The sequence below is a fragment of the Saimiri boliviensis genome, chromosome 14, assembly GCF_048565385.1.
Source record: "Saimiri boliviensis isolate mSaiBol1 chromosome 14, mSaiBol1.pri, whole genome shotgun sequence".
Classification (NCBI taxonomy): domain Eukaryota; kingdom Metazoa; phylum Chordata; class Mammalia; order Primates; family Cebidae; genus Saimiri; species Saimiri boliviensis.
Window position 1 is genome coordinate 43,562,385 of NC_133462.1, and position 24,592 is coordinate 43,586,976.

Sequence of the window (24,592 nt, forward strand, 5' to 3'; positions counted from 1 at the left end):
CCCCAAGCCTTCCTGTCCCAGGTGCAGTGACCTTGACATCACATGCCACGGTACATAACATGCTCAAGGGCTTCAAATGCCTTCTGTAGCATTACAAAGACACCAGACTTGCAGGCTCCTGTGAGGCTGCTCCCTCCGGCTGCACTATTGATTTCAAGTCTGAGCCTGCCTTTCACCGATTTACCCTGCCACCTGCACTGTAGATAATAGTGATTGCGCTCAATAAATATTGTGGAAACCAGAGCTCGGGGCCTTTACTGCTCCAGCAGAAAGTGATGGTCCCCTGGTCCCACTCTCTCTCTCAATCTTTTTCTCATTCCTTTGTCGCCACCGAACTCTGGGTACCCATGGGTGGGGTGTGGGGCTGGTTCCCTACAATGGGTAAACTAAGTCAGCTGCTTAGAAACTAACCCAAGGCAACCACAGGTCAACCTCAGAAAGGCCAAAATGCCGTCCAGGCACATCTCCTGGACAATCCTCCTTCCAATGCTCAGCTGCCTCAATCAGCACAAACAGCTCCAGCTGTGGTCGCTGTACGAGGGAGGAGGTCTGCGCAGGAGGAGGCTGCCCACCCAGACCCGGCTGCACCTTCAGTGGCTTCGGGTGTGGGCTCGGCTGGAGTCGCTGTTTTCAGGGCTCACCTCCCTGCTCCAGGTGCTACCCACTTTATTTATTTATTTTTTTGAGACGGAGTTTCGCTCTTGTTACCCAGGCTGGAGTGCAATGGCGCGATCTCACCGCAACCTCCGCCTCCTGGGTTCAGGCAATTCTGCCTCAGCCTCCCGAGTAGCTGGGATTACAGGCACGCGCCACCATGCCCAGCTAATTTTTTGTATTTTTAGTAGAGACGGGGTTTCACCATGTTGACCAGGATGGTCTCGATCTCGACCTTGTGATCCACCCGCCTTGGCCTCCCAAAGTGCTGGGATTACAGGCTTGAGCCACCGCGCCCGGCTATTTTTTATTTTTAGAGATGAGGTTTCACCGTGTTGGTAAGGCTGGTCTCGAACTCCTGACCTCGGGTGATCCACTCACCTCGGCCTCCCAAAGTGCTGGGATTACAGGAGCGAGCCACTGTGCCTAGCCAGATGCTACACCTTAAATTCTACAAAGACCCCCCCAACCCCATAGTCAGAGAGAGCATGCGGCAGAATCACTACTTTCACCCCGTGCCTAAGTAGGGGAAGGAAATTCCACGGCAGCCTTTATGGCTTTACATTGCCAGAAACTGCTTTTCCCAGTCAGCAAACAGATGCTCCCTCCATCAGTGAAGCGTTAACCTCTTGCTGAGAAACTGGAAATTAGAATGGAACAAGCCTCAGTTTTACAGGTCACCAGGTCACGTTTTTGCAGAACCTGCATTAATCTGATGTCCAGATGAACTGAAATGGAACAGATCACAGGCTCCTGCAAACTCTGCACCTTGTACGGAAGAGTAACTTTTTTTTTCTTTTGTCTGATTGCTTTGGCATTTGAAAAAAATACTGTTTTCATGAGCATTTTAATCCATCACTGTCTGCTATAGCAAAGACATGGAACTGCGCGCCCTTTCCCTACAATTGTGGTGGGAGAGAGAATATTCGTCAGAGACTTTCCCCTGGGCCGTTCGTCCAGGCCCCAGAATAAAGAAGTGTTATTTTAACCGACCAGAAGGCAGAAAACAGACTTGAAAATTTTCCTGATGTCCGTAAGGAGAAGAAAAAAGGCAAACAGGAGGAAGTATTTTATATTTACTGAAACCGGCTGCCCGAATCAATAGTCGAGGGTATTAGGGATGCCCTGCAACGAAATCCCCAGGGCAGGCCACTCCACCCCCGAGGTCACCCCCAAACTGTCCCCGATCCTCGGACCGTCCCCTGCCGTCCTCCCAAGTTGTCGCCGACCCCCGGACCGCCACCACCGTCCCCCCAAGCCGTCGCCGACCTCCTGACCGCCCCCTGCAGTCCCCCCAAAGTAGCCCCTGACCCCTGATCGCCCTACCGTCCCCCCAAATTATCCCCGAGCCCCTGACCGCCCCTGTTGTCCCCCAAAAATGCCCCCAAGCCTCTCCTGCTCAGGCTGCCCCCTAAATTACCGCCCAGCCCCTGGTCGTCCCTTCCGTCTCCCCAAACTGCCCCCAGTCCAACCCGGCCGCTGTGACGGCGTCCCCGGGGCCAGGCGCTCGTGCTGCGCCGCCCCGCAGGTCCCTCCGCCCTGCCCGGCCTCAGACTTCGGCAGACGCCAGGTTCCTACCGCTCCGCCCCTCCCCGGGCTCGGCTCCTGTCCCGTATTCACCATGTCTCGCTCGCTCCTGGGTTCTCGGAGGCGAGTTCCCCGCGGCCCAGCGGCCGGCTCAAGGAAACCGACAGAGACTCCCGGGCAGCTCGGGGTAGGCGGGGCACGCGCGGCAGGGAGGACAAAAACGTCCCGCCCTCGAGGTCTGATTGGACAAAGCTCAGGCAACGGCATCACTAATTGGACAATTATTCAATCCCCGCCTTTTCAATGCTCTGGGCAGACAGCTCTTCGGACACGCCCCTTCCACCCCTGGGGCCTTCCATTGGACACTACTTCAGACCTCCAATCCGCTTCCGGGAACCCGCCCCGTGCCTTCATTGGACAGTGGTCCGGACCCGCCCCCGGGCCTCCTGATTGGAAGATAACTGCGCGGCCCTGCCTCCTGCCGCCTGAGTGACGGACCCAGAGCGAACACGAGTGGCTTACCTGCCAGCCATGGACACTCGTGTCTGAGCGAACTCGCTCTGTCCCGGAGCGAGCCCGGCCTCTTGCTGCAGCTCAGCTGCCCCTCCCGCGTCCTTCTCCTGAACGGGCACAAGAAGTCCAAACTCAGTTTCCCCACGGAGCCCCTAGTGCTAAGTGGAGGGGAAGGGCGACCGGGCTGCCTGGGTCGCGTGGAGCTGCCCCCTTCGTGGGGCGGAGTCCTCAGCAGTGACGTCACCGCGCTGCCCCCGCATTGGGGCAGACCCCGTGGAGGCCCCGCCCCGGGGCTGGAGCACCTGCTGGCGGTGTACGTTTCCCGCCCTTCTGTCCTCCCTACAGGCCCCTGCGTCCGAGCTCGCCCCCACATCAAAGCCGGCTCTATAATAAGGACCAAACCTCGAGTCACCTGATCCCAAAAATGGGCTGACCGCAGGCAGCCCCTATCCTATCTGGCCTCGCTGAAGTTTTATTTTTATTTTTTTCAGACGGAGTCTCGCTCTGTTGCCTAGGCTGGAGTGCAGTGGCGCGATCTCAGCTCACTGCAACATCTGCCTCTCATGTTCAAGTGAGTCTCCTGCTTCAGTGTCCTGAGTAGCTGGGATTACAGGCATGCACCTCCACGCCCAGCTCATTTTTGTATTTTTAGTGGAGATGGGGGGGTTCACCATGTTGGTCAGGCTGGTCTTGAACCCCTGACCTTGTGATCCGCCTTCCTTGGCCTCCCAAACTGCCAGGATTCCAGGCGGGAGCCAGCACACCGGGGCTGGATTTGTTTTTTGTTGGACATTCTTTAGACCAAGAAATCTGGGCCAGGCACAATGGCTCACGCCTGTCATTCCAGCACTTTGGGAGGCTGGGGCAGTGGATCACCTGAAGTCAGGAGCTAGAGATCAGCCTGGCCAACCTGGCGAAACCCCGTCTCTACTAAAATACAAAAATTAGCTGGGCGTGGTGGCCGGTGCCTGTAATCCCAGCTACTCAGAAGACTGAGGCAGGAGAATCACTTGAACATGAGAGGCAGAGGTTGCAGTGAGGCGAGATTGTGCCACTGCACTCCAGCCTGGTCAACAGAGTGAGACTCTGTCTTAAATAAGTAAATAAATAAATAAATTTGGCATAAACCAGTTATCTCTCTTCCTCCCTCCCTCCCTCCCTCCCTCTCTCTCTCTCTCTCTCCCTCCCTCCCTCCCTCCCTCTCTCTCTCTCTCTCTCTCTCTCTCTCTCACAGAATAGGTCTTGCTCTGTTGCCCAGGGTAGAAAACTGTGGTAATATCACAGCTCACTGTAAAGCAGAACCCATGGACTAGTTCACTTTTTTTTTTTTTTTTGTAGAGATGGGGTCTACCTATGTTGCCCAGGTTCAGGCCTCCCAAAATGAACCACCGTGCCTGGCCCACTTAACTCTTAAGATGCTTACAGAATGCAAATACATTTGAATTGAGGCATCTGCAACCTGGCAAAGTTGTTTATATACCTATGGAGGCGATCCCTCCGTCACCTCATGAGATACCTAAAATTGTCCTCACACAGATCTGGTAGGTGGTGTTTAGCCTATTCCTCAATATATTATGTACTTTTTCCAGAAAATGAAATTTGAGTCCAACAATCCATTTAGTTATGTATATTGCATATATTTTATCAAATTCTAGCAGTTTTGCAGCGGTGCTCAGACCTCACAATCTAAAACTGAAACTGACTGGCTAATAAAACTCTCTTGAGTAGGTAAAGAGAACTTGAGTAGGTAAACTCTCTTGAGTAGGCAATGGAGAACAAAAGGTAAAGAGGAAGTCCAAATAAGGAAGGGACAGAAAGTTGCTTGCAAAAGGACTTAGAAAAATAATAGCATAAGGCTGGACGAGGTGGCTCACATCTGTAATCCCAGCAGTTTGGGAAGCCGAGGTGGGTGGATCACGACGTCAGGGGTTCGAGACCAGCCTGACCAACATGGTGAAACGTTGTCTCTACTAAATAATAATAATAATAATAATAATAATAATAATAATAATAAGGCCGGGCACGGTGGCTCAAGCCTGTAATCCCAGCATTTTGGGAGGCCGAGGTGGGTGGATCACGAGATCATGAGATCGAGACCATCCTGGTCAACATGGTGAAACCCCGTCTCTACTAAAAATACAAAAATTAGCTGGGCATGGTGGCGCACACCTGTAGTCCCAGCTACTAGGGAGGCTGAGGCAGGAGAATTGCCTGAACCCAGGAGGCGGAGGTTGCGGTGAGCCGAGATCGTGCCATTGCACTCCAGCCTGGGTTAACAAGAGCGAAACCCCGTCTCAAAAATAAATAAATATATATATATATATATATATATATATATATATATATATATAATAATACAAAAATTGGCTGGGCATGGTGGCATACACCTGTAATCCCATCTACACAGGAGGCTGAGGTAGGAGAATTGCCTGCACCTGGGAGGCAGATTTCAGTGAGCCGAGATCGTGCCACTGCACTCCAGCCTGGGTGACAGGGTGAGATTTTGTCTCAAAAAAAAAAAAAGAAAAGAAAAAGAAAAGAAAAGAAATAGCATAAATATCTTGGTTAGATTACAAGGACATAGAATGTACTACGTGCCCATGAGCATGGTAACAGCTACACAGGATAGGGCTTAACAAATAGCTACTAGCAAAAAGCAAGAAGGCTTTGAAAAAAGTTTAAAACAAACTATTCTTTCTAACACTTATGGTTATTTTTTAACAAGAAAGGAAACTTTGAAGAGGAACTTTTGCACTTCTCACACTGACGATGTTACAGATTCAAGCAGGGATAAATACTTGAACTGAAAATGGTGTTCCTTTCACTTGGAAGCCAGCTGGCACCTGTTTTCATGCTCTGCAGTCAACCCGTCTATGAGTTGCAAGCTGGCCTGTCCGTCATTGTGTCTGAAATTGACCTGAGAAATATTAAGCACTGGAAAGATTGAAAAAAAGGGGCCACCTACTTAAGGTTTTACCCAAGTTGGGCCAAATGTGATTACTCACAATTGTATTCCCAGCATTTTGGGGGGCCGAGGCAGGATGATTGTTTCAGTCCATGAGCTCGAGATCAGCCTGGGCAACATACGGAGAGCACATCTCTACAAAAAATACAAAATTAGCCTTGGTGGAGTGTGCCTGTGGTCCCAGCGATGAGGAACTCTGAGGTGGGAGGATTACTTGAGCATGGGAAGTGGAGGCTGCACTCTGAACTCCAGCATGGGCAACAGAGTGAGACCCTATCTCAAAAAAAATTTTTTTTTACTCAAATATAAAAAAAGATCTCCCAGTGGGGAGTTTAATAAGATTAGTGAGAAAAATAAAGTTGTTTCTATTCACATAAAGAAGGCCATTACAGTTAAGGAACCATTTGTTCTAGTTTTTTCTTTCTTTATTTTTGAGATGGAGTCTCACTCTGTCACCCAGGCTGGGGTGCAGGGGCGCTGTCTCGGCTCACTGCAGCCTGTGCTGCCCGGGTTCAAGCGATTCTCCCGCCTCAGCCTCCTGAGTGGCTGAGATTAGAGGCACCTGCCACTGTCCCCCCACCCCCCACGCCTGCTTTGTTCTAGTTTTTTTTTTTTTTTTTTTTTTTTTTTTTTGAGACGGAGTTTCGCTCTTGTTACCCAGGCTGGAGTGCAATGGCGCGATCTCGGCTCACCGCAATCTCCGCCTCCTGGGTTCAGGCAATTCTCCTGCCTCAGCCTCCTGAGTAGCTGGGACTACAAGAGTGCACCCCCATGCCCAGCTAATTTTTGTATTTTTAGTAGAGACAGGGTTTCACCATGTTGACCAAGATGGTCTAGATCAATTGACCTCATGATCCACCCGCCTCGGCCTCCCAAAGTGCTGGGATTACAGGCTTGAGCCACCGCGCCCGGCCTATGTTCTAGTTTTTTATAAAATGGCAGTGTGTCTAGTGGCTCAAATTGTAAAGTAATAGCAACACCCCTCCCCCCACCCCACCCCACCCAATGTCTTAAATTAGGTGGGGAAACAGACAAGAAACACCCAAATGGCTAATTAAAAAAATGACGCACTTATGATCTGAAGAAATTCCTAATAGAGCGGCTAATACAAGGAAAGATAATGCCTCCAGGGGATGCTCCTCAAAAGGCGGTGTGAAAAGGAGGCCTCAGAAGGGCAAGCAGCCGGGGGCGGTGGCTCACACCTGCAATCCCAGCACTTTGGGAGGCGGAGGCAGGCAGATCACGAGGTCAGGAGTTCAACACCAGCCTGGGCATCATGGTGAAACCCCGTCTCTACTAGAAATACAAAAATTCCCCGGGCGTGGCGGTGAGTGCCTGCAGTGCCAGCTACCCGGGAGGCTGAGGCAGGAGAATTGCTTGAACCTGGATATCAGAGGACGCGGTGAGACAGCATCACTGCCCTCCAGCCTGGGCGATGGAGTGAGACTCAGACTCAAAAAACAAAAACAAAACTGCCAGCAAAGAGTAAAACAGTAGGTGCCAGACTAGCGGGGAGATAGAGGAGGCGATGGATATTTCCTTACACCCAAAAGCTCACTGATTTTGTGACTGACTGATTGGATCTGGAGGTAAGAGGGACTGACTCCAGACTTCCAAGCGGAAAGTGCGGAAGCCACTTTATCCTCACAGGGAATAAAGACGTGGGAGACGCTGTCCCGTTGTAGGGAGACTGTGTCCTCTCTGGGAGGACTGCAAGCTCTGCCCAGGTGCCAACGTCCTAGGGAGGAAGCCAGGCAGGGAAGGGCTGAGGCCGAGAACCCGCATTTCCGCCCAACTCTTTTTTTTTTTTTTTTTTTTTTGGTTTCTCATTGGATTATTTAATAATAGAATTACATGGTTTTGGCTCCAGTGTGTCCAACTGCAAATGTGACAAGTACATCCGTCAGCACCGCTCTTTCCTTGCAGAAGCAGACTTGCCCTTGGCTGCTGCCTGTGGACCCAAATCAAGCCTGGGTGCGTCTGACAGAATACCAGGGCACGGTCTGCCTCCCGGCCCTCCATCGCTACTGTGTGGCTACAGCTTGAGTCCCCCAGGCATCGGCTCCCCTCTCAGGCCAGCCAGCGAGCTGTTAGCTGCCAACAAGGACATAGCGTTGCGGGTTCTGTGGGTGGCACTGCCAATGTGGGCAGGATCCCACAGTTCTTCCGGGATAGGAGAGGGTGGTTTGTCGGCAGTGGTTCTGGGGTCGTCACATCTAGTCCAGCAGCTGCAAGCTGCCGCTGGCCAAGGCCTGGTACCAGTCATCCTGGTTGACGACATTGCCCCTGCGGCTATTGACAAATACAGATGTTTCCTTCATCTTCTGGAAGAAGTCCTTGCTGCAGAGTCCCTTGGTTGCTGGCGTCAGGGAGCAGGACACCACGATGAAATCAGACTGGGCAGCCAGCTCAGGGGTAGACACAAATTCCACCTGCAATTCCGCTGCATCCGAAGGCCTGGGCTGGCGCCCTATATATGGAAATCTCTGGGTGCCAAATGGTTTCAGACGCCGAGCAATGGCCTGGCCTCTACGGCCCAGCCCGATGATGCCGCCAGTGCTGTGTGAGCCCGTAGCCACACAGCCAGAGGGGCTTCCACGAGGTCCAGCCGCCATTCTTCACTTCTTCGATGGCCTCCAGCAACAGGTGGTAAGCAGCAGGGAGACTGCAAGTTCATGGGTGGCATCCGTCAGGACATCTGGGGTGTAGCCCACTCGGATCCCACGCTTCTTGATTTCATCCAAAGCCAAGTGGTCAACGCCCACGGACAGGATGCTGAGACTCTGAGACTGGCCCCTGCGGCATCCAGGGTCCTCTTGTCCATGCGGTCGGAGAGGAGGCTGAGCAGGCCGTGCGCCCCTGTCACCTCTCGCTCCAGCTCCTTGTCCGGGACGTGCTCATCGGAGTCCCACTGCTCCACCTCACAGCCTGAGGCCTGGGCGAGCGCGACCCTGCCCTCGGTGGGGGGGGGGGGGGGTGTCCTGCGGGTGACACACACCTCCATGGCACGCTTAAGAAAATGGATGAGTTCTGTTTTTGAATATGTATAAATGATCCTTTTGATCCAAATTGTTTTTAGAAGAATGACCTAATTGAGCAGCTATGGCTTAAGAGCATAATTGTGCTTTCAGAATTGTTCTAAAAAAAAAAAAGATTTTACATCGCCTGTCATTCAATGCAGAGGCAGTGCAGCTGGGAAACTGCCCAATCAGGATCCTGGGAGCCAGAGCACTGTTCAATCAGAGGCGCCGAGGTCTTGAGTGCCATCCAATTACAGTGCGGAGGTGGGTCTTCCCCAGAGTCCTGTCCAATCAGGGCCAGGGGGAGGAACTTCGCGCGCCACGCCTACCCTGCGCGGGTGGGGCTCCGCTGCAGCCGCAGGACATGGTGAGTGCGGCGCGGAGTCGATCCCTGGGCCGGGCGGCAGGAACCGGCGTCCGCCTGAGTCCTCGGCCGCGCGGAGCTGAGGGACAAGCTCCTGGGCCCCTGGGGTCCGTCCCCACCCCGTCTCCCGCGCTGAGGCCGCGCTGGGGAGCTCTGGTCCCGGCGGGAAGCTCCGAGTTCCCGCCCGCCCCTGGCGCCGAGGCTGCAGAGCGGAGAGCGGCGCCCCGAGTCCCCCGCCGTCCCAGGCTCCCGCGTTCCTGCGCTCCAGACTCCCCTCGCCCAGCCCGGGGCCGCGGCTCCTCTGAGGCAGGGTCACCCCAGACCCCGCAGTGCTGTCCTGGCTCCCCCGGGACCCGCCCTGGCGCCGACACCGCGGGACCTTCTAGGGTTCGGGTCCCTGGTCGGCGCCGCCTCCGCCCGCTCCTCCGCAGCTCAGCTCCTGGGGGGCCCCGCACCTATCTAAGGACAGCCCGGGAGCTGTGGCGGCCTCAGCAGGGTGGGCGGGGCCGGGCGGGGGGCGTCCCCGGAGCCCCCACCTGCAAAGGCAGCCCCTGGAGCGCGCGAGGTTTCGTCCCCTGAGTCTGGGTTTTCCCTCTTGGGCACTTCCTGTCCCCTCTGACCTCAAGATGCCTGGCGTAGGGAAGGGGAAAAAAAACAAGGGTTCCTGGCCCCTGGGTTCTCACACACAAGGAAGAGAAGTCACTGAAGAGGCCAGAGAAACAGGGGACAGCAAGGACCCTGAAAGCAAATGCCTGCAGACCCACCGTGGGGACGCCTGGGAGGCTGGGGCATTCGTTTTACAGGACAGGACTGCAGTAACCACTGACCGCAAACGAGGGGGTAAAACCACAGAACCAGAATTTGTTGCATATTTTAGGGCTCCGTAGTCTTTGAGGATGTAGCTGTGAACTTCACCCCAGACGAGTGGGCTTTGCTGAGTCGTGCTCAAAGGCGCCTCTACAGAGACGTGATGCTGGAGAACTTCAGGAACCTGGCCTCCCTAGGTAAGGATGACGCTGCTCCTTCCCTCCGTCCTGCAGAGTCCCAGATTCCCTAGCTCTGGCGTTCCCTCCAGAACGTGCGCTGAACCGCAGGAGTTTACCCTGGTGAGACCCATGTGCGCATCTTCCTGATGGAGCTTGTCATCCAATAGCTTCCTCGTGGGTGGATAGAACTACTGTTTTCGCTCCTGAGTGCTGCTGGCCTCTGAAGGGTTTTGACTCCGCCTTTAGGAGAGGAGCCCTTTTTGAGGAGCATTCCACTGGGAAAGAAGAACGAGTAAAATCCCATCCCACTGAGGAAGCTGAATTTGGCGAATCCCTTGGCGTCCTTGACTTTTCTTTTCTTTTTTTTTTTTTTTTTTTTTTGAGACGGAGTTTCGCTCTTGTTACCCAGGCTGGAGTGCAATGGCGCGATCTCGGCTCACCGCAACCTCCGCCTCCTGGGTTCAGGCAATTCTCCTGCCTCGGCCTCCTGAGTAGCTGGGATTACAGGCACGCACCACCATGCCCAGCTAATTTTTTGTATTTTTAGTAGAGACGGGGTTTCACCATGTTGACCAGGATGGTCTCATCTATTGACCTCGTGATCCACCCGCCTCGGCCTCCCAAAGTGCTGGGATTACAAGCTTGAGCCACCGCGCCCGGCCACGTCCTTGACTTTTCATCCACCCTCTCAGAATGTCCTGAGAGAAAGACCGTCCGTATTTCCTCTTTCGAGGTTAGGAGGTGGGCGTGTGCATGTGGCCACCTCATTTCCATGTTGCTTTTCAGACAGCAGCACATGTATGTCACCATTTGGCTCAGTCTTCTGGGGAGAATTTTCAGTAGTCTGTCTACCATGTCGGCTTCTTATCCTTACTTTTGTCAAAGTCTTGAAGCAGCTAAATCTCCTTCTAGTCTTTTTTCTTCTTTTTGCTTAAAAGGGCATTTTTTTTTTTTTTTTTTTTTTTTTTTAGATGGAGTCTTGCTCTGTTGTCAGGCTGGAGTGCAGTGGTGCGATCTCGGCTCACCGCATCCTCCGCCACCTGGGTTCAAGCAATTCTTCCGCCTCAGCCTCCCGAGTAGCTAGAACCACAGGCACGCGCCACCACGCCCGGCTAATTTTTTTGTATTTTTAGTAGAGACGGGGTTTCACCATGTTGGCCAGAATGGTCTCGATCTCTTGACTTCATGATCCACCCACCTCGGTCTCCCAAAGTGCTGGGATTACAGGTGTGAGCCACCGTGCCCAGCCAGGGCATTCTTTCTTATAACATTTGTTTATTTTGGGGTCACTATTTGAAAATAAATGTTCATGTTCCCTACTTATTTTCTTTCCTTCATCCTATCAGTTCCTTCCAAAGAAAGTAAATTTTGTTGCTGTTTATTTCATACTATGACACTCAGCTTAAAATTAATGGAAGAAGCTGGGCGCAGTGGCTCACGCCTGTATTCCCAGCACTTTGGGAGGCCGAGGCAAGTGGATCACAAGGTCAGGAGTTCAAGACCAGCCTGACCAAGATGGTGAAACCCCATCTCTACTAAAAACACAAAAATTAGCTTGAACCCAGGAGGCGGAGGTAGCAGTGAGCCGAGATCATGCCACGTCACTCCATCCTGGGTGACAAAGCGAGACTCTGTCTCAAAAAAAAAAATACTAATAATAACGGATGAAATCCTCTACAGCATGTATTTGGGAAAGAAATCCGAGGGGGATGGAATCGGTTATTCTTCACAAAAATGACACCTCGCTTGTTTATTTTAGGAGAAGAGTGGAACAGCCACAGCATTGAAGATCAGCGCAAGAATCAGGTGACACATTGGAGGTAGGTCACTTTCACACGAGAGAAAGAAGTCTCAGCAGAGAACAGTAGTGCGCCATTTCAGTATGTGTGCAGATGTAAGTCAGGTAGTATGCAGTCACAGAAAATTTTCACAAGGCAGTTTAGAAAAGCGATGCAGATGCTGAAAGACACAGTTCACTTGTAAATAAATATCAAGGAAACAAACCCATGTTAAAAAAAAAAAAAAACACTGAAAATGATCCCTGTGGTTCAGACCTCCGTCAGAGCATTCCACCCATACCACTTTGGTTATTTTCTTTTGTTTTTTTGGGGGGGGGTTTTTTCTTTTTTGAGACTGTGTCTCACTCTGCCCCCCAGGCTGGAGCACAGTGGCGTGATCTTGGCTCACTGCAACTTCTGTCTCCTGGGTTCAACTCATTTTCCTGCCTCAGCATCTTGAGTAGCTTGGATTACAAGTGCCTGCTACCATGCCCAGCTAATTTTGTTATTTTTAGTAGAGACGGTGTTTCACCATATTGGCCAGGATGGTCTCATACTCCTGACCTTTTGATCAACCCACCTCACCTCCTCAAGTGCTGGGATAACACAGGCATGAGCCACCGTGCCTGGCTGGTTTTGTTTTGTTTTCTTTTTTGAGACAGAGTCTTGCTCTGTTGCCCAGGCAATCTTGGCTCACTGCAACCTCTGTCTCCTGGGTTCAAGCAATTGTCCTTCCTCAGCCTCCCAAGCAGCTGGGATTACAGGCACACACCACCATGCCCAGCTAATTTTTGCATTTTTTTTTTTTTTTTTTTTTGAGACGGAGTTTTGCTCTTGTTACCCAGGCTGGAGTGCAATGGCGTGATCTCGGCTCACCACAACCTCCGCCTCCTGGGTTCAAGCAATTCTCCTGCCTCAGCCTCCTGAGTAGCTGGGATTACAGGCACGCACCACCATGCCCAGCTAATTTTTTGTATTTTTAGTAGAGACGGGGTTTCACCATGTTGACCAGGATGGTCTCGATCTGTTGACCTCGTGATCCACCCACCTCGGCCTCCCAAAGTGCTGGGATTACAGGCTTGAGCCACCGCGCCCGGCCTAATTTTTGCATTTTTACTAGAGATGGAGTTTCACCACATTGTCCAGGCTGGTCTCGAACTCCTGACCTCAGGTGATCTGCCTGCCTCAGCCACCCAATTTCTGGGATTACAGGCATGGTCCACCACGCCAGTCCTGTACTTGTATTTTTAGTAGAGACGGGGTTTCTCCATGTTGGTCGGGCTGGTCTCTAGCTCCCAACCTCAGGTGATCCACCCACCTCGGCCTCCCAAAGTGCTGGGATTAAAGATATAAGCCACTGTGCCCAGCCCCGCTCATACCACTTTGAAACAATTCCCAAGTCAAAAAATATACATTCATTGGAAATGGCGGGAATGCAGTCATACTAATCAGTAAAATCCATCAGCAAATCACTAACAAATAAATAATATGATCCTTATTTTTAACAGAAGTCATGTCCCAGAGATACTCTCAGAAACTAATGAAAGTAATCACTATGGAGAAACTTTCGACCAGATTCCAAAACTTAGTGAGCATAAGGGTCTTGCAGCTGGAGTAAAAACCTACAAAAAGAACAAGTTTGAAAAAGCCATCATGGATGCTTCATCCCTAAAGAGTCGCATAGCAGCATGTCAACATGGACAAAGACCCTATCAGTGCAAGGAATGTGGGGGAACTTTTCTCTGCTACTCATCCTTTAGAGCACACGTCAGAGCTCACACTGAAGAGAAACCTTATGCATGTAAAGAATGTGGAAAAGCCTTTATATACCTCTCCAAACTCAGAGCACATATAAGAACGCACACTGGAGAGAAACCTTACGAATGTGAAAAATGTGGGAAAACCTTTCGCTCTCCCTCAAATCTTTGGAAACACAAAGAAACGCATACCGTAGAGAAACCCCACGCTTGTAAAGAATGTGAGAAAGCTTTCTCTTCTCTCTCGTCACTTAGAAAACACCGGAAAGTTCACAGCACAGAGAAAGCCTATGAATGTAAGGAATGTGGGAAAGCCTTCCTTCATTCCTTCTACCTGATCATACATGCCAGAATGCACACTGGAGAAAAAGCCTACAAGTGTGTGGAATGTGGGAAAGCATACAGTTGGCCCTCAGACCTTAGGATTCACATGAGAACACACTCTGGAGAAAGGCCTTATGAATGTAAGCAGTGTGGAAAATCCTTCAGCTCCCCCTCATCCTTTAAGGGACACATAAAAACTCACACTGGAGAGAAGCCCCATGCCTGTAGGGAATGTGGGAAAGCCTTCAGTAGTCCCTCATACTTCAGAACACACGTGAGAATTCACACTGGAGAAAAACCCTATGTGTGTAAGCAATGTGGAAAAGCCTTCAGTTGGTCATCATCTTTTCGGGGACATTTGCAAACTCACAGTGGAGAGAAACCCTACGAATGTAAGGAATGTACAAAAGCCTTCAGTAGACACTCATCCTTACAAAGACATGTGAAAATTCACACTGGAGAAAAACTCTCTAAATGTAAGCAGTGTGGAAAAGCTTTTGGAGGTCTCCCATCCCTAAAAAAACACATGAAAACTCACACTGGAAAGAAACCCTATGTTAATAAGTAACGTGGCAAAGATTCCATGCAGATGACTTACTGTACTGAATAAATTAAATACCATTAGAAAAATTTGATTAAGGTCTTAGGTATAGTCACGGCTTTATTAGTGCCTTATACTTAATGTAGACCTCTGTTCTATTATTTCAAGTTTTTTTTTTTTGAGAAAAACGCAAAAACTTTTAAGTATTTGCAAGGCATACTATAACAAATTACCATAAAGTTGGTGGCAGAATGAAACAAATTTATTCTCTCATAGTTCTGGTGGCTAAAAGTTTGAAATTTTTAAAAATTATTTGAGACAGAGTCTCAATCTGTTGCCCAGGCTGGAGTGCAGTGGCGCAGTCTCAGCTCACTGCAACCTCCGTCTCCCAGGTTCAAGCCATTCTCCTGCCTCAGCCTCCCGAGTAGCTGGGACTACAGGCCTGTACCACCATGCCCAGCTAACTGTTTGTATTTTTAGTAGAGACAAGGTTTCATCGTGTTAGCCAGGATAGTCTTGATCTCCTGAACTTGTGATCCGCCCACCTCGGCCTCCCAAACTACTGGGATTACAGGCATGAGCCACTGCACCTGGCCTACAAGTTTGAATTTAAGGTTGGCTTTTTCTGGGGGTTCTTAGGGAGTATCTGATCACTCCAGGTTTCTGGGGGCTCACAACAATTCTTGGTATTCTTTGGCTTGCAGATGCATCAGTCCAGGCTCTGCGTCCATTTCCCCATAACCTACTCTGACAGGCTGTGTGTGGCTTTTTTTTTTTTTTTTTTTTTTGAGATGGTGTCTTGCTATATTACTGAGGCTGGAGTGCAGTGGTACGGTTATGGCTTGCTGTAGTCACAATATCCTAGGGTCAAATGATGCTACTGCCTCAGCCTCTGGAGTACCTGGGAATACAGGTACATGCCACGACACTCAGCTAAACTCTGAGCATTTTATCCCCTTTATAAGATATTGGGTTCAGGGCCTGCCCTAACACATGAATATCTTACCTTGAGATCCTTAATTTTATCTGCTAAGACACTTCTGCCAAATAAGGTTGCACTCACATTCTGGGTTGACATACTTTTTTTTCTTTCTTTCTCCAACCTATATAAGCACTGAGAACTTTTTTTTTTTTTTTTTGAGATGGAGTCACTCTGTAGCCCAGGCTGGAGTACCCTGGTGCCATCTCGGCTCACTGCAACCTCTGCCTCCCAGGTCCCAGTTCAAGCAATTCTCCTACCTCAGCCTCTCAAGTAGTTCGAATTACTGGCATGAGCTACCATGCCCATCTAATTGTATTTTTCGCTAGAGACGGGGTTTCACCATGTTGGCCAGTCTGGTTTTGAACTCCTGACCTTGTGATCCGCCTGCCACTCCCAAAGTGTGGGATTATAGGTGTGAGCCACTGCGCCCGGCTGAGCTGACATACTTTTAAAGGAGGACACTATTCTACCCACTGCATATCTTTTTTTTTTTTTTTTTTTTGAGATGGAGACTTAATCTGTCGTCTAGGCTCGAGTGCAGTGGTACAATCTCAGCTCACTGCAACATCCACTTCCCAGGTTCAAGCAATTCTCCTGTCTCAACCTCCCAAGTAGCTGGGACTACAGGTGTGCACCACCACACCCGGCTAATTTTTGTATTTTTAGTACAGATGGGGTTTCACTATGTTAGCCAGGCTGGTCTCGAACTCCTGGCTCAGGTGACCACCTACCTCAGCCTCCCAAAGTGCTGGGATTCCAGGTGAGCCACTGTGCCTGGCCACATTAAATTTTGGCATGTAGAGTTGTAATTATAAACTGCTTATACAAAAAAATTGTCTAACTTATGAAGTCTTTTGGACCCACAGCTCTCTTAGAAGTGTTTTCTAATATATAAAAGTCTGGATTTAAATACTTTTATTTATTTCTAATTTTCTTTTTTTTTTTAAAGATGGGTTTCATTATGGTTTCACCATGATGGCCAGGCTGGTCTTGAACTCCTGATCTCAGGTGATCCACCCACCTCAGCCTCCCAAAGTGCTAGGCTTACAGGCGTGAGCCACCGCGCCCGGCCTCTCTAATTTTCGTTACATTCCAAACGTGGCTATTATGATGATACTTTGGTATCATCAGGATTTTATCACTTGCCTAATTTCAAAGATATAATCTATCTTTTCTTTTCTCTTTCTTTTTTTTCTTTGAGATTGAGTCTTGGTCTGTGCTCAGGCTGCAGTGCAGTGGCACGATCTCAGCTCACTGCAGCCTCTGCCTCAGTTCAGGAGATCCTCCAGCCTCAGGCTCTCAAGTAGCTGGGACTACAGGTGCCCGCCACCACGCCTGGCTAACTTTTGTATTTTTAGTAGAGACAGCGTTTCACTGTGTTGGCCAGGATGGTCTTGATCTCTTGACCTCTTTATCCCCCAGCCTTGGCTGGGATTAAAGGCATAAGCCACTGCGCCTGGCCCCTCTTTTGGGACCAGCCTGGCTAACATGGTGAAATTGTCTCTTTACTAAAAATACAAAAATTAGTCGGATGTGATGGTGCACGCCTGTTACCCTAGCTATTTGGGAGGCTGAAGCAGGGGAATCATTTGAAACTCGGGGCAAAGGCTGCAGTGAGCCAAGATCATGCCACCGCATTCCAGCCTGGGTAACAGAGCAAGATCCCATCTCAAAAACAAAAAGTCCGGGTGCAGTGGCTCATACCTGCAAACACAGTAGTTTGGGAGGCCGAGGCAGGCGGATTACCTGAGGTCAGGAGTTTAAGACCAGCCTGACCAACATGGTGAAACCCCATCTCCACTAAAAATACAAAAATTAGCCGGGTCCGGTGGTGGGCTTCTGGCTTGAACCTGGGAGGCGGAGGTTGCAGTGAGCCGAGATTACAATACTGCACTCCAGCCTGGGCGGCGGCGCGAAACTCTGTCTCAAAAATAAATTCATAAATAAATAAATAAGAGAGATACGCAGGTGCCCCCAGCTTAAGAATATTTCCCTGGAGGCCCGCCATGTGGCCGTGTGGTGACCGGAAGTGGGAAAACAGAGGATAATCCAACCTCGAACTCACATTCCTCGGCTACAGGAACCAGCGCTGCCGCCGCGTCAGCTCAGCCGCAATTCTGCAGTCGTCACCCTGCGTCACATCCGGAGAGGCCGCGCAGCTCACAGCGGCCACATACCCCGAGGCTGCCACGCGACTTCCGGTCCGGAACGCTAGCCGGAGGCCCAGGACCGCACATGCGCAGTCCACACCGAGGCCCCGCCCGCTGGCTTCCTGCTAGTCCTTAGACACCAGGCGTGGTCAATAGTGCCCTCGCCTCCTCCACTGCCTGGGGCACCACTCGGGGAACCCAAGCTCTCTAGGAAATGTGGCTCAAAAAAGGACAGCCCTCAAACGCTAGGGGCCCGCCCCTCAGATTACCCCCAGCCTCCAAACCCGCTGTGCCGCGGAGCCCGCTGGGAGTTCCGACCGTGGCACAGCGCACAGGTGCACGGGCTGTGCGTCCTGCCGGGGACGTCGTGTGGCTGTTTCTGGAAAGCTCAGAAGGAAGGGGCTCCACCACAATAAGGATATATGTATCGAAATATATCGAGCGGTGCAAAAGGCATAGTTTTCCAAAGATGTAGCAACTTAGCATTTCTTTATTCCCCCCCCCCCTTTTGGAGATGGGGTCTCACTATGTCGCCCAGCCTGGTCTTGAATTCCTGGGTGCAAGCGATCCTCCCACCTCACCATCCCAAAGTGCTGGGACTACAGGCGTGAGCCAATGTGCTAGCCACAACTTAGCATTTCTGTTGCACATACTCACCAACACCCAGCATTTTCCTGGATGTTTTTGGCTTTTAACCAGTATGGTAGGGAGTAGTAGTATCTCATTTGGGCCCTAATTTGCATTTCCCTTACGAAAAAAATTGAATTATCATTTAAGTATTAGCCATTTGGATAAGCTTCCTTTGTGAATGACTAATCAAATCTGTAATTTTCCTCCTCTGCCTTCTTAGGAGCAGTTATGTTGTGTATGCAAGCCCTCAGCCAGGTCTATGTATTGCACATTTCTTCTGCTATTCCATAGACCCTCTTCTCACTCTCCCACGCTGCCTTTTGTTTCGTAGCTTCTAGTATCAGGTAATTCTATTGTACGGTGTCTTTGTGTTTTCAGAAATGTTTGCCTATTCCAATTCATGATCTCTTATGTTATCTTCAGTGATAAATCTGGAAAGAATTTACATTCATGGCATGGTGTAGAGGTCTGGATACATTTTGTTTTGTGTAGTTTCTGGCAGAGGTAGAGGCAGAGACATGACCAGGCGGACACATACATATTGGCTGGAAATGCTCTTAGAGGAAGGGGGAGAGGTTCAGCTCACATCCACTCAGAGAAGCACTGAAGAGTTCTGGTGGATGGCGGGTGGTACAAAACTGGAAAAAATGGTTGTGACCATAAATAAGGCCACGTAGCACTAAATGCGAGCCTCCACTGACAGCCACTTGGTAGGACACAAGGTCCAACGGTAGAGGACCTTACAAAGCTTCCTGGGCCCCACGTGTGTGTAGAGGGGGTGGGCTGCTTCAGCCATAGCGTTGGTCTGAGCAGCAGGCTGAAGACCACAGCCATTGCCTTTGCTGGCTTGAGCTGGTTTAACCCTGTTTTATTAACTCCGACACATGCTCTCTGCTACCATCTAGTGATAAGTAATAAAAACGCAGACGCCTTAATATCTTAAAACTAATGACAGCCTATTTACACTTAAAACTAATGACAGGCTATTTACAAGACTGCAGAGGACCACGACTTGTACATTTTAGAGCTCAAGGCATAATAACCTTGCTCTTTTGTGACGGGCTTAACTTTCTTTCACATTGGATTAAATCTGGACGTACTGATAATGCAATAAAAATGGACACTTGTGTGCACAAAAAAAAAAAAAAGAAAAGAAAAATGATACCGTACTGTTTTGGGTGCTAACACTGTGACTTGCTGTAAAATTTCCCACGGTTCCCAAGATAAAAAGACATAGCAAAATCCCCATAAGATCGAATGCCAAAAAAGCCACTCCAGTTTGTGCAGGTGTGGAGATGGAGAATGGAAAAGATGAGCTGCCTCTGTCCAGTCCCGGATAAATATCAGGTTCCTCAGTAAAATAAATGTGGTTGTTGTCATCTAAATTTTAGTGGGGGTCGGGCGCAGTGGCTCAATCCTGTAATCCTAGCACTTTGAGAGGCCGAGGCGGGCAGATCACCTGAGGTCAGGCGTTCAAGACCAGCCGGACCAACATGGTGAAACACCATCTCTACTAAAAATACAAAATTAAACGGGTGTGGTGGCGCATGCCTGCAATCCCAGCTACTTGGGAGGCTGAGGCAAGAGAATCGCTTGAACCTGGGAGGCGGAGGTTGCACTGAGCAAAGATTGTGCCATTGCATTCTAGCCTGGGCAACAAGAACAAAACTCAATCTCAAAAAATAGAAAAAATTAATTTGGGGGTGGTACTATGCAGCCAGAGAGTCAGAACACTGACACGATATGACATTTCCTTCCACTTACTCCAGATGACACTGACTACTAATGTATGAAGTATGAATCTGGCTCTAATTTTGAGATAGTTGTATTTTTAATCACTTTAAGGAATTAGCTTCCTAAATAAGTATTTTTGCACTTGATCTTGGCCAAAAGGCCATGAAGCGATCTAAAATATTTTAAAGCACAAACAGAAATTTACTTACATACAAATACACCCTTACCTACCTTAGGATATTTCCCATCTCCTTGGTGAATTATAGGAAGATATTTGGATTTTCCAATATGGCAACATTTAAATTCCTGGAATATGTTCCACTCCTTTATAAATATATAAACATGGGTACTCTACTGTCCCATTATGATTCATAATTCTTCATTCAAATGTGAGATGAGTTTAACTGGATGACACCTGATCTGTCTCCCCCGGTCCTAATAGTTGTGTTCGTTGGTCCCAAACGAATTCTCAAAAGATCCTTTGCCAACCCACTGGGCAAGAAGCTTCTCACTGCCAGGCTCTGATGGTGCTCTAAGCCCATCTGCACCCACTGTAGCCCTGCGGCTCCATAACAACCTGCAGGGTATGGTAGTTATCCTCGTCACCTAGTGGGAGCCCAACATCCCTAGAGTCAGGAGCCCACCAGGCTGCAGCCCCCAACAGGGGCTGATTTGGTTTCTGACAGGAAAAGTCCCCTTGCTCCCTGGTGTCTCATGAAATTCTCTTGCTTCCTGTTTTCCACCGGGAGCTCTGTCGTGAGAGTGTCCGTTCCCATGCTCCACCGCCATCATTTCCCATGCAATCTCCTCATGTGTTCCAGTCCGAACATAACGTCCCTGGGTCAGGTCCAACCGTCGGCCCTGCAGCCTTCACAGTCTGTTTGCGGAGGTCCCAGCAGATCCGCCACTTGCTGTCAGGGGAAGCTGGATGCTTCTTTGTCTTTTTTCTTGTTTTTAGAAATGCAGTGTCGCTCTGTCACCCAGGCTGGAGTGCAGTGGCATGATCTCGGCTCACTGCAACCTCCACTTCCCAGGCTCAGGCAATTCTCCTGCCTCAGCCTTCCAAGTAGCTGGGATGACAGGCGCCTGCCAACACACCCGGTTAGTTTTTGCATTTTTAGGAGAGAAGGGGTTTCACTATGTTGGCCAAGCTGGTCTCGAACTCTGGACCTCAGGTGATCCTCCCGCCTTGGCCTCCAAAACTGCTGGGATTACAGGCGCGGCCATTGTGTGTGTGTGTGCGTGACGGAGTCTCACTCTGTTGCCCAGGCTAGAGTGCAGTGGCCCAATCTCGGCTCCTCCACCTTTCAGGTTCAAGAGATTCTCCTGCCTCACCCTCCCTAGTAGCTGGGATTACAGGAGCGCACCAACATGTCTGGCTTCTTTGTATTTTTAGTAGAGGTTTAGTAGGGGGTTCTCTATGTTGGCCAGCCTGGTCTCAAACTCCTGACCTCATGATCTGCCCGCCTCGTTCTCCTAAAGTATTGCTATTTTACAGGCGTGAGCCACTGCGCCCTCCTGAGACAGGAAGTCGCTCTGTTGTCAAGGCTGGAGTGCAGGGGGCGCGATCTGGGCTCACTGCAATATCCACTTCCCGGGTTCGAGCGAATCTCCTAGTTTAGCCTCCCGAGTAGCTGGGACTACAGACCTGCGCTACCACGCCAGGCGAGGGTTCGCTATGTTGGGCGTTGCCAGGCTGACCTCGAACTCCTTGACCTCAAGTGATCCTCAAGCCGTGGCTTCCCAAAGTGCTGCCTGGACGCTTCTAAAGCTCTAACTTCACATCTCTTCGCAACAGACAGATGTTTTCCGCGACCAAGGAGCCAACTGGAAGCCTAAGAATCAGCCGTGAGAGCCGGGACTTGAAAGAAACCTCCTCAGCACTTCCGGTTCCGGTTCTGAACTTAGCCGTGAGTGGTCCAGATCTCTCAAGACGTGCAGGTTCAACTTCCGGGGCAGGAGTGCGCTGCCCGTCCGGATGCTGCGACTGCGCACTCCGGCCAATTAAAAACTCCCAGGTGCCTCCGCGGCACTTGGTGGCTACGTGATGCATGCTGGGAGTAATATGAGGACTAGGATCCAAGTGTATGAGGAGGCTCTTGGCGTATCCTGCATTTTCCCAAGAACTTAGGATCCGTGGGGTGGTTGGCGTTTAGGAAGTGAGCATCATGTGCATTGGACAGGGCTCTGTAGACCCCACTGGGTGGAGGGGAAGCGAGGAGCGTTGGCGGTGCCTGCGCGAAGCCTGTGGCGCGCATGCGCAGCCATGTGTGTTCCTAAACTGAATAGGGATGATGGTGGGGACGAGGTGGCGTTATTGCGCCTGCGCAGGGCTGCGGGCTGCTGGTCTTCCTAGTTATAGTGTGAAAAGACAGAGTCGCCTTCTGCTGGATGCTGAGTTGTTGGGAATAAGTGCTTATCTTCCGATGTCACAGGGAAGAATCAGCATTCAGACAAAAGGTTTCTCAGCAAGGATTTCGCTTCCTTTCTGCAGTCTTGCCGCGAGAGTGCACTGAACAAAGGCAGAGAAGCCATGTTTATGTCTAATGCATCCAGCCATAGTGCTGTGTCCTGATGGCATCGGCTGGAACCGGATCTCACATTCTAGGCTATACCCGATTGGCTAAAAACTTTAAACTTTCCTGAAGAGGTAAGGGCAGAGAAGAAAATGGAAAACAGAAAGTAGCTTAGGGAATGCCGAGAGAGAGAGAAAGAGAGAGAGAGAGAGAGAGAGAGAGGGAGAGAGAGAGAGAGAGAGGCAAAAATACTTCTAAATAAGGAAAGAGGAACAAGCTACGGCCTAAGGCTCGTCCGAGCTTATCCAGGTATGTCAGGGCAGTATCTAGGATAAAATGTAAGAACTAGGAACAGAAAATACACTGGGCTGGCAGATGTAACAAAGGCCTTTGAGTAGATTAACCTAGAGAAACAGACTATAATTTTTGTTTGTTTTTTTTTTTTTAGACAGAGTCTCGCTCCGTCACCAGGGGCCAGGCTGGAGTGCAGTGGCGCGATCTCGGCTTACTGCAATCTCCGCCTCCTGGGTTCAAGCAATTCTGCCACAGCCTCCTGAGTAGCTGGGACTACAGGCAGACGCCACCACACCCAGCTACATTTTGTATTTTTAGTAGAGACGGGGTTTCACATGTTGACCAGGATGGTCTCGATATCTTGATCTCATGATCCCCCCGCCTCGGCCTCCCAAAGTGCTGGGATTACAGGCGTGAGCCACCGCGCCTGGCCCAATCTATTATTACTAGGCTAAGGGAATTTGAAGAGGAACCTTTTTTATTTCACTTGCTACATGAGTTCTTGAAAGAACCTGTTGTGGCTGAAGAATGTGAGTCGCTGTCACCTCCTTTTCACCTCTCACCACAACCATGAGGAATTTCTGCAGAGAAATGACTGCTTGAGGGGCTCCTGGTGTGGATCCCTAGTGAAATTTTGCAGCAATGAGGTTAAAACGTGGTTTAACCTTGAGATGTTTGGGAGCTAGCACTGAGCTAAAGATGGCCTCAGGAAAGGACCTGAGAAGACATGATTCAGATGCCCAAGGATAAGACACTCCTTCCCTCCACCCAAGGATCCCCCTTGGAACTCTCTAGAATTCCTTTTACATTTCAAACCACAGCATTCCCAGAGCCCTGACCCCAGGAACCTGGTGTGGACTTAGAGAGGTGTTGCTGGTGCCCTGTCGCTTCCTCCAGGTTAAGTGGCTGGGGTGAGGGCAGCTATGACCCTGGCAAGTGCTTCTTAACTTCACACTGGGTTCCAAAAACGTCTTGATGGGTCACAAGTCTTTCAGACGTGGAAAGTGCTGTTGGTGCACACCTAAACATCGAAGAGCACATGGGGTTTAATTTTTTCTTAGTTCATAAATGAGTCTCTTTTTTTTTGGTTTTCCAATGAGTTATTTAAAATTAGCAAAATTCACAATTTCCGCCAGGAACGGTGGCTCACAATTTTAAGTCGAGCTGGGTTTTCACAAATGCATACTTGTATGATCAAGACACAAAACACTCTGTCACCCTTAAAAACCTCCTACTGCCCTTGTGGGCACAAACTATCCTGTGACCCTTAATGCCTCATCTGGTTCTAAATTCCTGTACTTTTGCTCTATCCAGAATATCATATAAATTGATGCTTTTGAATACTCTGTTTAAAACTTAATGCTGGCTGGGTGTAGTGGCTCGCTCCTGTAATCCCAGCACTTTCTGAGACAGAGGTGGGCAGATCACCTGAGGTCAGGAGTTCAAGACCAGCCTGGCTAATATGGTGAAACTTGGTCTCTACTAAAAATACAAAATTAGCTTGGTGTTGTGGCATGCACCTATAATCCCAGTTACATGGGAGGCTGAGGCAGGAGAATCACTTGAACCTGGGAGACAAAGATTGCAGTGAGCGGAGATGAAGCCATTGCGCTCCACCCTGGGCAAGAAAAGTGAAACTCTTCTCAAAAAAACAAAAATAAACATCTAATTCCATACTTGGCAAATGGTGTAATTATATTTATTATCCAGAAGAAGATGACTTGTCTTGAAATATAAAAATTTAAGGCCAGGCACAGTGGTTCATGCCTGTAATCCCAGCACTTTGAGAGGCTGAGGTGGGCAGATCACGAGGTTAAGAGATCAAGACCATCCTGGCCAACACGGTGAAACCCCATC

General features: G+C 49.9%; 2 protein-coding genes and 1 pseudogene across 5 annotated transcripts in view; 1 reads left to right on the forward strand and 2 right to left on the reverse strand.

Moving 5' to 3' along the window:
• Nucleotides 1–24,592, reverse strand: part of ZNF57 (zinc finger protein 57) — a 46,467-nt gene that overhangs the window by 20,311 nt on the left and 1,564 nt on the right. Inside the window, exon 2 of one of the 4 annotated variants that reach the window (XM_074384821.1) lies at nt 20,157–23,756. Coding sequence is in view for 2 of the 4 variants with exons in the window: in XM_039465656.2 (XP_039321590.2) it covers nt 2,233–2,448 (216 nt within the window). In the remaining 2 variants the exon portion in view is untranslated. Of the gene's footprint in view, nt 1–2,232; nt 2,623–2,703; nt 2,916–20,156; nt 23,757–24,592 lie in introns of those variants that run through there. The other 3 variants (XM_039465658.2, XM_039465657.2, XM_039465656.2) reach the window with 3 other exon arrangements.
• On the reverse strand, nt 6,688–9,921 carry LOC101029948 (glyoxylate reductase/hydroxypyruvate reductase pseudogene; annotated as a pseudogene).
• LOC120362669 (uncharacterized) lies at nt 9,021–16,552 on the forward strand. Its single transcript, XM_039465659.2, has 4 exons — nt 9,021–9,046; nt 9,921–10,047; nt 11,789–11,849; nt 13,316–16,552. Exons 1-4 carry the CDS (start codon nt 9,044–9,046, stop codon nt 14,454–14,456), a joined length of 1,332 nt encoding a protein of 443 aa, XP_039321593.2. The 5' UTR covers nt 9,021–9,043; the 3' UTR covers nt 14,457–16,552.